Source organism: Elephantulus edwardii, unplaced genomic scaffold, assembly GCF_000299155.1.
Source record: "Elephantulus edwardii isolate Elephantulus edwardi_28Jun2011 unplaced genomic scaffold, EleEdw1.0 scaffold00009, whole genome shotgun sequence".
Taxonomy (NCBI): Eukaryota; Metazoa; Chordata; class Mammalia; order Macroscelidea; family Macroscelididae; genus Elephantulus; species Elephantulus edwardii.
The window spans coordinates 422192-439664 of NW_006399759.1; the positions used below are offsets into that span (position 1 = coordinate 422192).

General features: G+C 37.0%; 1 protein-coding gene across 1 annotated transcript in view; it reads right to left on the reverse strand.

Annotated features, from left to right (window-relative positions):
- LCLAT1 (lysocardiolipin acyltransferase 1) overlaps positions 1–17473 on the reverse strand; it is a 139122-nt gene that overhangs the window by 62204 nt on the left and 59445 nt on the right. The window contains exon 4 of the mRNA XM_006880562.1: positions 16354–16470. Coding sequence (XP_006880624.1) covers positions 16354–16470 — 117 coding nt within the window. The remainder of the gene's footprint in view (positions 1–16353; positions 16471–17473) is intronic.

Genomic DNA, 17473 nt, shown 5'->3' on the forward strand with positions numbered 1-17473 from the left:
GGAGGGACAGCGCAGGAGAGGAAGACCCTTGATGAGATGGATTGATTTATTGACTGGGGTAATGGGGGTAGATGTGTCAGAGACAGTGAGACTGGCACAGGATAGAACAGGATTTATGGATCTTGTACAGAGAGTTGCTATGAGTCATAGGCGACTGAATGGCACATAACAACAACAACAGGATAGATTTTACTTTTATGGTCAGGAAATTGGACAAAAGAGATAACTAAAAAAGTAGTTAAAATATGGTAAGAAAAACATTTGTTAAAGGGAGATACAAAGGAAAAGTACACAGGGAACACAAAGTAAAACATATCACCACATTTAAGGCTGCGGCCGCTGTCTCCAGGTACTGGCAGGTCCATTTTCACTCACGGTCCCCTCCAGTGACCTACCACTGCCCCTGGGATCTCTTGGCTGTGGTTTTCATGGAAATAGATTGCCATGTCTTTCGCTCAGAGAGCTGCTTGGTAGGTGTAAATCACTTATCCTTTAGTCAGCAGCTGACTGTGCCACCAGAGCCCCTTCAGTACTTGGGAAGAACACATGAACAAGAGATTTCTATGCTAAGGAAGATGAGCAAGGGCTCTAAAGAGTAATGAGCATTTGGGCTAAGAAAAGCAGCTCCGTAATAGAACAAATGATATGGAGAGATACGAGATAAAACCAGAGATAAGCAAGTACCAGTAAACCAAGGTGGTTTATGATTCTTAATTTTTTAAAAGAGATTTAACCTTGGAATACTATGTAACCAAGAAAGGGTCAAGGCCAAGAAAATGAAGAAAAGGAAGGATAGATATTCACTGGATTTAAAGTTTTTACCCTTACTAATCTAGGTAACATGGTCATTCTCATCAATTTAGGAATGTAAGATATTATTACCTTATATTAGGGAGCTTTGTTGCCCTCATGGTAAGAAGGTGTACTGCAATCCAGAAAGCACAGGGTTCAAAGCCACAAGCTACTCAGCACACAGTTGCATATAATCACAAGAAGATGTATTACAACAACAAAAAGCCACCCATAAAAACAAAGCCACTGCTGTCCAGTCTTTTCTGACGCGCAGCAACTCTCCACTGGCTTCCTGAGGCTGTCAATCTTTAGGGGAGGAGGAGGTGGTCTCGTCTTTCTCCAGTAACAGGGTCAGCCGACTCAAATCACTGACCTTTTGGTAAAATGTCCAAAACATAACACTACATCATTGCCATTAATATAAAGTTCACTGAATGTAGTACTATTAAAAAGAAACAAAAGCTATTTGTTTCAGAGACAGTGAGATGAAAGAATAGGGTGAATGGACTCTTAGGGAAGATGGGAGAACAGTATTTGGAAAGGTTAAAGAGAAAAAAGCTCTGCAGGTTTTAGCCTGGGCAGAAAAAAAACAAAAAGCCCAGAAGACAACGTCACACTGATTGTGAGTCATGGCAGCCTCACGGGGGACAGAGTACAAATGTCCAAATGGACCCCCAGACTTGACAGAAGTGGGCAGCCTGCTTTGTCTGTCTCCCACTGTGACTGGTGGTCTCAAACGGCTGACCGTGAAGTTAGCAGTCAAGGGCTTTACTGCTACACCATCAAGATGTTTTATATAACCACATAAAACCTGAGGAAAAATATGGAAAGCATAAGGCAAGGTCAGGAATGACCAGTCAATTCTAACAAGGGAGGTCTGCTGAATGAAGGTGAGTTGTGTGTGATAAAATGGAAGAAGTATATTGGAACCATATAAAAGTCTAGACCAAGGAGTAGAGAGATAAAAGAAGTATTAAAACCATCCTTCTTTTCTAGCAAATGCCTGTTTAATCTGTTTAATATACTGAGATAAATTCTTCAGTAATCATTTTAGGCAGGATAGGCTCTCCTTTCTTTTTGTACTTAAGATAAATTCTATTCCTATCTCTTACATCATTACAGTAGAATTGTTCACTAAGCCTTATACTCTTCAAAGAAATGGCTTGTATCTTGATGTTTCAGTAAAATGGACAATAGAGGTGTCTCACAATTTTTTTTTTTTAGCTAATGAGCATGTATGTGATTGCATAAAATTTTCATAAAGATTGATTGTTAGTAGTGCATAATTATTAATTTGCAAAGAAGAAATTAAAGATTACACTATTGCTTTAAAAAAATAGTGAAAAGGAGTAGAAATAACCCAAGCCAAAGTGATCCCCATGAGTGGTGAGAGGACTCTACGAGCTGTTTCTAAAGCAGCATCAGCAGAGCACTGTGACAGGGTGAAATAGAGCATAGCATAAGATATTTTCAAAACTTTTGGACAACTTATAATTACACTTGAAAAGTAGTTATACTTGGAAGTTTACATTAATAACAGATCTGTGCATATCTTTGTATTATTTAGAAGGACAGAAAATGTAAAATAACTTTGAACAACAAAAGAATAATTAAATAGCAGTTCTTATGTCTGACAGGGAGCCCGGGTGGCCTACCTCATTACATACAAGGGTGTTAAATTAAATGTTAATGGTCTGAGTTCTCCAGTACACTCTCTGGGAGGCAGATGGGCACTCTTCTCCTGGGAAGATTTATAGCTTTCAGAACCCAATGCAAGGTTACCATGAGACAGAACCAACTCAATGGCAATGAGAGGGTCTACCTAAGAGAATGACATGTATGAACACATCATACATATCAAATTATGAAAGGATATTTCGGAAAATATTTATACTATGTTGTTGTTACGTACTATCAAGATTAAACTGACTTATGGCTGATCCTCCAGCAGGTTTTTAGAGGCAGGAAACTGCATGGGAGGAGACTGCTCAGCTTTCTCCTGCAAAGCAGAGGTGGATTTGAACCACCTGTCTTTGGGTTTGCAGCATAGCTCCTTACTACTCAGCTATTGTTGTGTACGATGGAGTAAAAACAGATCCATTGCTGACCCTCCTGCAGGCTGCCCATCCTTCTCCTGAGGAGAAGCTGCTGGGATTTGAATGGTATGGGACTGCAGCACAGCTTCTTGTCACTAGGCCACCAGAGAGCTCCATTTATATTAAAATAAGTTAAAAAAAGAAAGTAAAGAAAGCCACCCAGCTCCACAAAACAAAATTTTAATCTTGTAAAAATATTTTACGTTTTGTTTGGTAAATGTATGTATATGTAGAAAGATAGAGAATATGTTAAAAGCCAGTATATATTTCTGAGAACTAGTTGGAAATCTAGGAATGACTTTATTTTCTTATTATGAATTAATTTTCCAAGTAGTTAGGATAAATATGTTTTGATTTTATAAAAAATAAGTTCTATTGTTTTATAAAGTGATACAGTAATGAGAGAAAAAAAAATAAAATCAAGTCACCTTCGTAGAGGAAAAAAAGGAAAAAGACAGAACTGAAATTTGGCATTTGTGAGGATGGCACAGGACAGGGCCGAGTTCTGATTTGTTTTCACAGAATCATTATGCATTATAGTCGACTTCATGACACCTGGCAGCAACAATACAAAGTGACAAGCACAGACAGTTTGAGCATATTTTTGTTTTAAGGATTAGTAAAATGGAGCAAATATGCAGGAAAGATCCAGCAGATAGAGATCAGAAATATAAAACAAGAACTTGCAAAAATGAAGTCCATAGTGTCTTTTTTCCATTTATACAAAACTCACAATACAGCCAAGGTTATCACAGAAAAAGCTTAGAAAACGGGGGGGGGGGGGATCTTTTAAAGACTTAATTTTTGTAGCATTTGGAATAGAGAAACTATAAATGTATGACATAATGGAAAGAACATAGGTTTTGGCATAAAAACAGAACTAAGTTTAAATCATCGTTCCTCTACCCAGAAGCCCTGGAACCCCAGGCAAGATGCTAAAGTAAGCCAGTTTCCTAGGGTACAACACAGGGCAAACTAATACTTGGAGCAGTTACAAGAATTAAGTGGTATGTATGAAAATAGCTAGTGAGATAGCTATGGAGCCCAGGATCCTAAGAGTACACTTCCTATTTCAGTAGATCTAAGGTCTGCATTAGGTAAATCTGCTGTCAGGGACTTTTCCAGAGTATTGAGAAGCAACGATGTCAGTCTAGAGCTAAGGTGTGCCTGATTCAATCCACGGTCTTCATAATTACTTGCTATACATCAGAGAGCTGGATAATGAATGACTAAGGAGGATAGAAGAACAGATGCCTGTGAGTTGTGGTGCTGGAGAAGAGTCTTGAACATACCATGCACCACCAACAAAACAAGTAAGTCTGTCTTGGAGAGGGTGAAACCAAATTTCTCCTTGAGGCCAGGATTTTGAAGTTCCATCTCACATACTTTGGACATGTGGCCAGGAGAGACCTATCCTTGGAGAAGGACATCATGCTTGGATGGGTGGAGGGACAGCACAGGAGAAGATCCCAGATGAGATGGACTGACACAGTACCAGGGCTATAGAGATACTAGTAATGGGAGTAGATGTAATGAAGTCAGTGAGGCTGGCTCAGAAGAAGATAGGCTTCAGAGATATTGTCCATAGAATCGCTATTAGTCTCAGGCAACTTGACAGCACACAACAGGAACAGTATCTGTTTTTAAGGAACTCAGCTCTAGGGTATACCATTTTTTTATTTTTTTTGTATACCATTTTTAAAAAATTAATTTTAATGAAAGTTTACAGAGACTTTGGATTTCCATTCATTCACTGTTGTACTTTTCTCCCTTCCCACTTCTCCCCCTCCCCAATTTGCTCTTCTCTTTGAAAGGTAAAAGAAAAATTCTTTCATTGTTATACAATCCCTCTCCCCAGGTCCACTCCACTATGCAGGCTTCATTCAGGATTCAATAATACCTAATCAAATGTCCTTTTTAAACAGTTCTCTCTCATCTGTTTCTATGAAGTATAAGTTATTTTTCCCTTTTTCTCGGTCTCCCATCAACTCCAATGTCAGTCCCATTTTACAACAGTGGCACTATGCAGTATACGTCCAAGTGACTGAGATATTTCACTCAGCATGTCTTCTAGGATCACCCATTTTGTATAATATTTTATGAGTTTCTTGATTTTCAATGCAGCATAGTATTCCACTGTGTGATTATACCACAGGTTCTCTCTCTATTCGTTTGTTGACAGGCACTTGGGTTGTTTCCAACTCTTTGCTATTGTGAACAAAGCCACAATAAACATGGGTGTGTATATATCTGCTTGGGTGGCAGTTATGGTTTCTTTAGGGTATATTCCAAGTAGTGGAACTGCTCGGTCAAATGGTATTTCTATTTGCAATTTTTGGAGAAAGTACCATATAGCCTTCCATAGTGGTTGCACCATTTTACTCTCCCACTAACAGTGAATAAGGGTTCCAGTTTCTCCAAATCCTTGCCAGAATATGATGTTTGCTGTTCTGCTAAATTCTCTTATTCTTACTGGGGTGAGATGATATCTCATAGTTGTTTTGATATGCATCTCTCATAGAGCTAGGGATTTTGAACATTTCTTCATGTGTTTGTTTGCCATCTGAATGTCTTCTTTGGTGAAGTATTTGTTCATATCCTCTGCCCATTTTTCAATTGGTTATTTACCTTTATCTTGTTGTGGTGCTCGAGTATTTTATAAATTCTAGATATAAGTCCCTTATCTGACATGTCATTACCAAATTTATTCCCCCCAGTCTGTGGATTCCCTTTTTACGCTGCTGGAGAAGTTTTTTGATGTGCATACGGATTTGATTCTTAGAAGGTCCCATTCATCTATTTTATCCTCCCTTGGTAGCAGATTTTCCAAGATGCTTGGAAGACTGTTTATGTTGTGGATTAGGGCTTCTAGAGTACTTCCAAGCTTTTCTTTATAGCTCTTTGTTTTAGTCCTAGGTCCATAATCCACTCTGAGTTGGTTTTTGTGTAGGGAGTGAGGTGTGGATCTTGCTTGAGTTTTCTACAGTTAGTTTTCCAATTTTGCCTGTACCATTTGTAAAAAGGCTGTCATTTCCCCACTTAACTGATTTCATCTCCTTGTCAAAAATCAGTTGACTATAGGTAGATGGGCTGATTTCTGAATTTTCAATTCTATTTCATTGATCTATGTGTCTGTCATTGTACTAGTACCATTTTGTCTTAACCACCACAGCAGTGCAGTAGGATTTGAAATCAGGTAGTGAGATGCCTCCTACCTTTTTTCTCTTTAACAACAATAATATCAACACACAGAGAGAGATCAGCTGGCCCAGTGGACAGAAAACGATGCTACCAAGCCAAAGGTGGGTGACTTTTAATCCACGACCCTCAGTCCTATCTTTCATTGTTTTTGTTCAGACATTTCTATAGGTCATATAGACCTGGTGTACAAGTTGCCATACCATGGTCACTTGTGGTTGCTCTGAAGCTGAACACTGTGACACTGATGTGTCAAATGTGTTAATGGTTGGCTACCCAATGTGGACAGAGAGTGGGGTGGCGCTCCCCAATTAAAACAAGCTTGGGAGGAGGAGTGGCATCCATTTCCATAATAGCTTGCCTCCGAAAACCTATCAACCTTGGAGAGAGGATGAAAGACACCCAAGCGTCGAGGACTCTCCTTTATAGGGTCGCTATGAGTCGACTGCAATTCGACACTTAACAGCAAGAACAACAACATGCTTATTCTGGGCCACTTTCCATTCCAAATGAAATTGGAGACAGCCTTTTCCATCTCATTAAAGAATGGAATTGGGATTGCACTGACCGTGTAAATTGCCTTTGGTAGTACTTTCTTTTTTCACAATTAAGGAACTCAGCTCTAGGAATGTTTCTATTTTCTTGTAGTTATACAATTTTTTAAAAATTAATTTTAATGAAAGTTTACAGAGACTTTGGATTTCCATTCATTCATTATTGCACTTCCTATCCATGATGAGCAAGGGATATTCTTCCACTTCTCCAAGTCTCTTTTTATTTCTTATAATAATGTTTTGTAATTTTCTTTGAATAGATCCTTTGTGCTTCTGGTTAGATTTACTTCCAGGGATGTTTCTAATGCACAGAACACATACTCAAACACATACTAACTCAAGGCCACACATATGCTCAGTACTTAGTAAATAACAGAGTAAGAACATCACTTTAAGGACTCAAGTGTACCTTACTCCAAGTCAGGGTATTTTCAACTGCCTCATATATATGTGAAAACTGTATACTGAAATACTAAGACTGAAGAAGAACTGATGTCTTTGAATTATGCTGTTGGCAAAGAATATCAAATATACCATGAACTTTCAGAAGAACCAGTAAGTCTGTGCTAGAAGTGAAACTAATATGTTCATTAAGAAGTGAGAATGGCAAGACTTTTCTTTTCAGCTTACCCACTTTGGACATGTTCTGAGGAGGGGTCCGTCCCTAGAGAAAGACATCAAATGTGGTAAGGGAGAGGGTCAGCAAAATAGAAGAAGCTCCTCAGTAAGATGGATGACAGAGTGGCTGCAAGAAGGGCTCAAACACAGCCATGGCTGTGAGGAGACAGCAGGGCCAGTAACTGTGAGATAGAGCAGGGCCAGACACTCACTGTTTTATTTGGTTGTACACAGAGCAAATTATGAGTTGGAACTGACTCAATGGCACCAAATGAGACTAAACACATCCTAGATGAGTAGCTCTAATTTTTCATTACATCAGAAATAGAGGAACCATGATGGAGAGAGATAGACACATACACAGACAGAGATATAGACAAAGAAGAGAGAGTATGAAAATGAGACAACATATATAATATAAAAACCACTGTAAGCCAAACATTTAAAAAAACTAACATAAGAAATACCAGAGATGCTTGACATGTGATTATATGTAATTTTGCCAAGCAGTATTTAATCATTTCTGCTTTATGATATGTATAACAGTCCTCTAGTTTACCTATTGATCTGCCTCTAAATCTCATTCATGTTTTGTTGTGCTCTATCACCGTAAAATATAAAAATTTTACTTCTTTGTAAAATGGTCTCAAAGTCAATTGCTAAGCTGTAGTGATATTTGCAAATGTGGGGAAATTTAAAAGGTCTTAGCAAATGTCAAAGACCTACTGTACAATTACATTTTTTTAGCATAAAGAAAGGTCTTATCCTATTTCATAAATAGTTTCCAGCAGTGAAAAGCCACATGAAAAGGTCAGAGTGCATGGTATATAATGCCCCCAATATGTCAATAACTTGTCTGTCTTTCTTCCTGGGCTTCTGAAGCATGCTAGCTGTTGGGAAGAGTAAACAAAATGTAATCTTCAGTGAGGCTCAAAGACTAAGGTAAATGCAATGAAATGTGAGCTACAGACAGTGTAGCTAGATATATTTAGTTCCCCCTCTAATGGCTCCAATATGCAAGACACTATGTAAGAACTCTGGTGACCTAGTGGTAAGAAGCTGCTCTGCAATCCTGAAGCCACGTGGTTTGAATCCACCAGCTGCTCGACGGGAGAAGGATGAGCAATCTCCTCCCATGCAATTCACTGCCCCTGAAAACCCACCAATCAGCTATGAGTTGATTCCAACTTGTAGGCCACAACAACATAGGCAAGAAATAGACTAGTAAAACAGGATTGACATGGAAGTTGGGAGGAAACTAAGAAAGAGAGAATAAATAATGTACATTGTATTGAAGCAGATGACGGAAATAACTGTTTAAAAGGAACATATGATTAAGCAATAGTCCAGAACTAAAAGAGAAACGTGAACTGGGATGGGTATAGGGAGGAAAATGTGCAAAAATGAATGAATGGTCTGTAAATGGTCGTTAAATCACAACTACAGTAAAATTTTATTTTTTTAAAAAAGCAACAGACTGAATTATCAGTAGATAGTAGTACATTAAGAAAAATGTTCAACGAATTAAAATAGTTTAATAGTACTGTTGCAAATTAGCTTTCAATGACTGTATACGGCTTTTATTTTCTAGGTTAACAACTTTTTCTGAGCAAATGATAAACACCATAGACCAAAAGCATGGAGCCAAGCACAGAACTATCATGTGATGTAAACATCACCTGGGATTAGAGCAGCAATTGCCTCTCCCCCCGGAAGACTTGGATTTGGATGTGCAAATTCCCTACCAGTTGCAAGTGAGTCAATTCCAGGCGCTGCAGAGCTGTCTCATAGGGTTTTCAAGGCTATGATTTCTGTAAACAGATTCTGGGGTGCTTTTGTGTGGATCTGATCCTTCAACCTCTTAGTTAGCAGATGGGTGTTTAACTGCACCACACAGGACTCCAAATTACTTAATGAGATTTTATTTCGGTCTTTATTAGTTGACCATGCGTAGCTCAGATTAGTGGACAGTCAAAAGACTTTATTCCATAGTGAGATTTTTGAAATCTAGGTTAAATATTGTTGTTGTTGTTGTGTACCATCGAGTCAGAATTGATGCACAGCTGACCCTCCAATGGGTTATCAGAGACAGTTAATCACTCAGGAGGAGACTGCCTATCCTTCTCCCATAGAGCAGCTGGTGGATTCGAACTTCATGCCTTTCGGAGTGCAGTGCAGCTTCTTGCCACTAGGCCACCAGAGCTTGCTAGTTTAAATATGGATTGTTTGAAGTGAAGCCATTTTAGAGCATTAAAACATAAATTGGTTTGCTTAAATGACTTGGTCTAGAAAAGGACAATGTAAAAACATGACTACTTTGGGGCAGGACTGTCTGCATAAGTGTTTAATAGTAACAGCTCAAAATAACCTTTACAAATATTGTTTATCTCCCTATTCTTCAGACAATCTGTCTGGTTTTCCTAGAAGATTGTGCAGGTCTACACTGGGCCATACTGAGTGCTCCTTTGCTTACTTGTTCTTTCACTACTCTACCCTTTACCATCATCTTTTTTTCATTTCGTGGCTAGTTCAATCTCAAGTTCAAAAGAAATTCAGTTGTTTATGGAGCCTTATCGTGTTGAACCCTATGTTTACTAAACATCCCTGTAGTTATTCAGTGTAACATCTAAAAGCCTTCAGAACGAGTACTTTTATATTGCCTTGTACAATTCTTCATGTGCCCTAGTGACCAAGTTGGGTAAATGCTGGGCTGCTAACATTTGATTGGGCCTAGAAATCAATGGGAAGGTGTTGTAGTCTGCTCCCATAGATTATTTATTGCCTTAGAAACCCTTTAGGACACTTCTGCTCTGACCTGTAGAGTCACTGTAGGTACTAACCAATGATTTGGACTACAGAATTCTATAGGTTTTCTACGTGTATTATTCTTATCGATCTCTGACAATTACAAACTTGTTAAGCCAAGGTCATATCTTAAAGGCATGTCCTCAAAGTAACATGAAGGGTTTTATTATGATTCTTCATCTCTAGGCTAATTTAAAATTATGCCAAATGTGCACACACATGCTGCCTATTGTGAAAGTAATTACTTCACAGTTACAAATAGATTATTGGCTTATGAAGATATAGCAAAATTAACTGTTGGATCAAGTTATTATTGATTTTAAACAAAAGAACAATAATATTATAGTTAAAAAAGGAAAAAGAATTGGAGATGAGGACAAATAAAATAATTTTGGTGCAATAAGGATTCAAATGTTTAGAACTTGTGGTGCCAAGTTACAGGCAAGTAGTTCTTATGCACCAGCTGCTTAGTGGGAAAAAGATGGGCAATCTCTTCTCATGTAATTTATAGCCTCTGAAATTTCACTGGAGGGTCAGGTATGACTGTGTTCTGATTTGATGACACATAACAATAATAATGTAATTAAAGCAAAATAAAAAAGTTGTTTATACAAAAGTGTCTTTCCACTCAGCAAGAAAAGTATTGGACGTAGTTGACCAATTCAGCAAAGTAGCAGGATACAAGATCAACATACAAAAATCAGTTGGATTTCTCTACAGCGACAAAAAGAATACAGAGCCAGAACTAAGAGAAACAATACCTTTCACAATAGCTAATCACAAGATTAAATACTTAGGAATAAATTTAACCAGAAGTACAAAGGACCTTTTCCAAGAAAATTACAAAACATTACTACAAGAAACAAAAAGAGATCTTGAAAAGTGGAAGAATATCCCTTGCTCATGGATAGGAAGACTCAATGTTGTGAAAATGGCAATACTACCAAAAGCAATTTACACATTTAATGCAATCCCAATACAAATACCAATCCCATTCTTCAACGAGATGGAAAAGGCAATCTCCAATTTCGTATGGAATGGAAAAAAGCCCCGAATAAGCAAGGCACTGCTTAAGAATAAAAGAATTGTAGGAAGTATCTCACTCCCTGATTTCAAATCCTACTACACTGCCATAGTGGTAAAGACAGCATGGCACTGGTACAATGACAGACACATAGATCAATGAAATAGAATTGAGAATCCGGAGATCAACCCACCTATCTACGGTCAACTGATTTTTGACAAGGAGATGAAATCAGTGAAGTGGGGAAACGACAGCCTTTTTAACAAATTGTGTTGGCAAAATTGGAAAAATATCTGCATAAGACTCAAGCAAGACCCACACCTCACTCCATACACAAAAACCAACTCAAGGTGGATCATGGACCTAGGACTAAAACCAAGGACTATAAACGTCATTACAGAAAAGCTAGGAACAACACTAGAAGTCCTAATCCACAACATAAACAGTCTTCCCAGTATCCTGGAAAACCTACAACCAGGAGAAGATAACGCAGATGAATGGGATCTTCTAAGACTCAAATCCCTATGCACATCCAAAAACTTCTCCAACAGGGTAAAAAGGGAGGCCACTGACTGGGAAAAAGTATTCGGTAATAACATATCAGATAAGGGACTTATATCCAGAATTTATGAAATACTTGAGCACCACAACAAGATAAAGGTAAAGAATCCAATAGAAAAATGGGCACAGGATATGAACAGGCACTTCACCGAAGATGACATTCAGATGGCTAACAAGCACATGAAGAAATGCTCAAAATCCCTAGCCCTAAGAGAGATGCAAATTAAAACAACTATGAGATATCATCTCACCCCAGTCAAAATAGCAAAATTTAACAGAACAGCAAGCAACAAATGCTGGCGAGGTTGTGAAGAAACTGGAACCCTTATTCACTGTTGGTGGGAGTGTAAAATGGTGCAACCCCTGTAGGAAGCGGTGTGGTGCTTACGCAAAAAGTTGCAAATAGAGATACCATTTGACCCAGCAATTCCACTACTGGGAATATACCCAGAACTCTCCTTCATAGGGTCGTTATGAGTCACCTGCAACTCAACGGCACATAACAACTACAACAACTGCTGTGTCATCAGGTGCCTTCAAGTTGACTCCAGGTCACAGCAACTCAGAAAAACAGGGAAATCTGGGCCTATTCTGTACCATCTACATGATCTCTGCAGTACAGGACACAACATATAGTAAATAATGGGCACTAAATCTGTTTTCTAAATGTCCCTAGTCTCAGTAAATTATATTCTAAGCAGAGGTGCAAAAACGACTTTCCTTGATTTGCATTTCCATTTCCTCAAAACTTCCTGGTAAGACTTTACTCTTAATTCTTGATACTCTGAATCTGTCAAAGCCCCTTTGTGCCAACTGTCTAACAGATGGCACAGACACTGAATTTACAGTTGCACATCTAAGCAGTAACATGATTACTTTAAGGTAATTTTTAAAGAAATATGTAGTTTTCAGGAATCCACTGCAGTATTTATGTCTTTTAATTGTAAGCTTCCTTTCTATACAATTTATTAACAAAAGCAGATTTCAGGAGTTCAATATCAAAAAGCTGTTCTGGATCCTTGGATTCCTTTTCTAAGAGGGTACCAAAGACTTTGAACTGGAGGGTCAGTTCACAGCTGACCCTCCAGCAGGTTTTCAGGAAGTTATAAATGGCATTGAAAGGAACTGTCAGTCTTTCTCCTGCAGATGGATTTCTTCTGCTGGTGGATTCAAATTGGCAACGGGGTGACACTTTTGGGTTAGTAGTGCAACTTCCTATGAACTATTTCACCAGGGTTCCCCTTATTAATATATGTTATTAATGTTGTTGCTATGTGCTAACAAATTGTAACCAACTTATAGCTGACCCTCCAGGGGTTTTTCAGAGGCTGTAAATCACATGGGAGGACACTGTTCTTCTTTCTTCCAAAAAGCAGCTGGTAGATTCAAGCCAGGTACCTTTGACTTGGCAGCACAGTTCTTTACCCACTAGATCATGAGAGTTCCTTAACTAATAAATAAGGAGGGGGGAAAATAATTTACCAGTTCTAGCAGAAAAAAAAGACATGTTTTTTAGCCAGTGTTTTAAATGATATCTAAACATTATACATTCTCTAAAATCAATTCGCTAATACAGTATTTTCCAAATTCCAGAAAAAAGAATTCTCTACATTCATTCTTATCAACTGTATACTAATCTTTCAATTATTCTGCTTATGTTTAGAAACTTTATGGACCCAAAGATGTGCTTTCAGAATCTTTGTGCTGTTAGAAACTTCATTATCAGATATTCATTTGATGAACGTGCATTAGGAGGCAAGAAATGTTTCCAAATAAATCAATAAGTGCTCCAAACTATCAGGTTACATGAAGAAATAAAAAAACACACATTGGTCAGTAAGAAACGGGAGTTTAAGTTGGATGCAATAAGTAGTAGTAACACATTAAAAAAGAAAATCTACGCCAATCCATAGGCATTTATCTAACTGTGCTGTCTATGACTTTATTTGAGTAGGTGGCTATTTTCTATTCATATACAATCTGATTGTCCACAAGTAATTTCATGTCGTCTATAATTTCAAAAGCAAATCAAATTATGCGGACCTATTTGGTTTACCATGTTAAGGACTGAATTGCATGTCCCCCAAAATAAATAAATCTTAACTGTTACACTTATGGATGTATTCCCATTTGTGACGTTAATCAGTATGTTTGAAAGCCAATTACTTTTGAGATATAAAAAGAGCAGTTTAGGAAAAGAGAACTAAGAAGAGACAGGGTAAGTCAGATTATACCCCACATGATGATCACCAAAAAGCTGAAACATACAAAGACCTTCTTCCTTCAGAGTCAAAAGAGGGAAAAAGACTTCCCCTAACTTGGGACAGCCAAACTAAGAAAATAAGTTTGTTAAGCCATCAACTTGTGGTATTTCTATTACAGCAGCACTAGATAACTTGGAAAAAGACATGACACTTAAGAAAAGTAGAGAGTCAGTCAAGGAGAGGAAGACCCTCCACGGGATGGACTTGATATGGTGACTGTAAAAATGGGCTTAAGCACAGCAGAGATCATACAGATGGTGCAGTGTGGGGCAGGTCTTCTTCTGTTGTACAGATTGCTACGAGTCAGCGATGACCCAATGACAAATAACAAACAAGATAACTAAGACTCCATTATCAACATGACCTTGATTGACCACAACTATTTCTTTTAAAATCATGACTGTTTTTGCTGTTGTGTATTGTCAGGTCAGAATCGACTCATAGCTGACCCTCTAGTGAGTTTTCAGAAGTAGTTAAATGCACCGATGGAGACTGCCCACATTACTTCTGCTGAGCAGCTGATGGATTCAAACCTCATGCCTTCAGGATTGCAGTGCAGATCTTACCATTATGCCACCAGAGCTCCCTAAAATCATGTTAGCTTGCTGTAAATAAACTTTACCTTTGGAAGGTTCATTAAGTTGTACTCTGTATCTTAAAAGTACATCACATCTTAAAGGAGCAAAGTGGTATTATTTAAGGAAAGAAGCAAAAGAAGTAAAAACTTTGTGACTTTTCTTCAAGACCTTTTACACTGAGTACTTTTATGACAATTTAGGAATGACCAGATGAAGATGATAATTTGCCACAGATGCCTCCATTACAGAAAATGTTTGCTAGAAATTGAAGTAGAAAGAAGAACCAAGTGGATAAGATTATTTTGCTTCTAGGCTTTGAATTTTCCTATAAAGTTAACAAAATTTCTGCAATGTTTGTGGATAATCCTTCCCTCAAGATGATCATATGATTATTTACATACGTCTATAGATTCATAAACATGTGAATATGTTGAACTATAACTGAAAGTACAATTGGTTTGTAGACAGCAAAACTATCAAAGCTTAAACATTTAAATTAATGTGGTGTTTTCAATGGACTCTCTTGTCCTCATGTGATCTTCAACAGACCGCACAGAACAAGTGTTTAGAAGGAGCATTAGGAACCACTCCTGAGATAACTGAAGAAGGGGGCAGTACACCTGATTACTACACAGATAGAATGGAGACAGTGAGACGTGCCTTCCTACAAACTACAATGGAGTAAGTGAGTAATGAATATGAAACAATTTTTTTCTTAAGCTAAAAGAACTTTAACAATCTAATGTAGTGAAAAACTGATGCATTCTCAAATCTAAAAAGAATTTATACACTGTGAGTATAAATGAGAAACATTTTAAAAACTGTTATACTATCTTGAAAAACATTTAATATTATAAATTAAACATAATACGGTTATTAATATATAATTCCATGTATCTTTTTTTTCCCTGACTGTCAAAAGAGGGGGAATGGTTTTACATCAGAACCTATTATATTTCTAAAGAATACATAAATCAATCAAAACCAAACTCCCTGATGTCAAGTTGATTCAACAAGTGGTAACACTTTTGGTTTCTGAGGCTGTAAATCTTAAGGGGAAAGGAATACTTCATCTTTCTTCAATGGAATGGCTAGTGGGGTCAAATTCTTGGTTAGCAACCAAACATTTAAATTACCACACCATCCGAAGCAACCCAAGTGTCCATTAAGAAACAAGTGGATAGAAAAACTGGTATATTTATATAATGAAAAACTTGTAGCACTTAAAATCAATGAACTTGTAAAAACATTATACAACATGGGTGACCCTGGAGGACATTAAGGTGAGTGAAATAACTCAGTCACAAAAGGACAAATACTGCGTAGCACCACTGTTATAAAGCAGGTTTGGTGTAGAGGGTTAGGAAAATAGGATAAGAGTAGATAGATAATGAACACTGCATTGGAACAGATGAAGGAAAGAACTGTTTAAAATGATTAGGCATTATACATATGACAACAGTCCAGAACAAGAAGTACATTATAAAGAAGACTGGGGGAGGGGGAAGGGGGAAGATAATTGTGTAACAGTAAACGAATATTAATAAAAAAAAGGTGAACTGGGAGAAGGAGAAAGGCGGGAGAGGTGTAAATTGTGCAACGATGAATGAATGAAAATCTAACTCTTCTGTAAATTTCATTAAAATCATAATGAAAATAAAAAAAATTTATTAAAGAAGAATACATAATGAAATATTTTCATGTACATGGCCAACCTGGTATGAAAAGACAGTTAAATGTATATTATTTCTTGAGACCATGTATGAAAAAATGCTTTACAAATCTGAAGGGGATATATATTATATGACGATCAAAAAATTTTTTGGCATGTAAAAGAATGGCATTTTGCCAACAGGTGCTTACCTTCCCTGAGACGATCCACTACAAAAGTGAAGCCTGTAGTTCTTGGGTGTAAGACATATTCATATTTCTGAAATCCATTTTTTTCAGCAAAATCATTACTTCGAGCTTTGCTGTTTTCTGTAAAACAGATTATCAGAAGCCATAAAATAAACAAATGACAAAAGCAAGTGCAGAATTTCTTTTATTAAAATTTTCAATTAACTGTTCTATAATTGTCAAATGAAATAATACTGAGTCAAAAGAGAAGTCATCAACATTTTAATTGGTCCCTTACAAAGATCTTATTTACTTACCACCGTTTTAACAAACCTATATAAATTATGCAATGAAATTAATATTCAAAGGTTTAAAACTTTAACAGATTTAATGAAACAGTCAATATATGGTAAAAATTGAAAACTATATAAAATACTAATGATTATTTTCATACAGCAGCTTCTACAATAAAAATCAGCATTAAAAATAATGTTACAAAAACTAAAATAATAATAAATCATAAAGACATCAGAAGAAATTACCAGCAATTTGCCAATATTTCAGATTAACTTTTTTTAACTCAGTAATTTAATCCTTCAATGAAAAATAAAATATCTGTCTTGCTCAGGCGGAGAGCATGCTAATATTACTAACTAAAACCACTCTACAACAGAATGGGCACATGATTAGCACATCATGTACAAACATCTGAACATGGTTTGGCTGAATATAGTTACAGAGTCAAGTATATGTTCCAATTGTTGGCAAAACTTTCTTTTTCCATTCCATGAGGTAACTTTACAAGTTCCAAGAAGAACCAAACCCATTATTCAGCAAATATATTTGGAAAAAGTAAAGCGTTTAGAAATTCTTTGGCCTCAGCTGCTGGAGATCATGAAATAATTTCTGATGATAGCAGATGTTAGAACCTGCAATTCTCAGCTGCATTCTAAAATTTATAGACTATTCTAAGGCACAAGAAAAATTACCTATATAAATGTCATTTTTACTAGGAGCAAATTTAAGATCATAGAATCCTCAAAATCTCAAAACATATAAATATATTCTAAAACAAAAATCCATTCCTACTGAAGGTATTGACTCATTATAGAATTGAGGAAATAGAATCAAAGAATTAAAAATA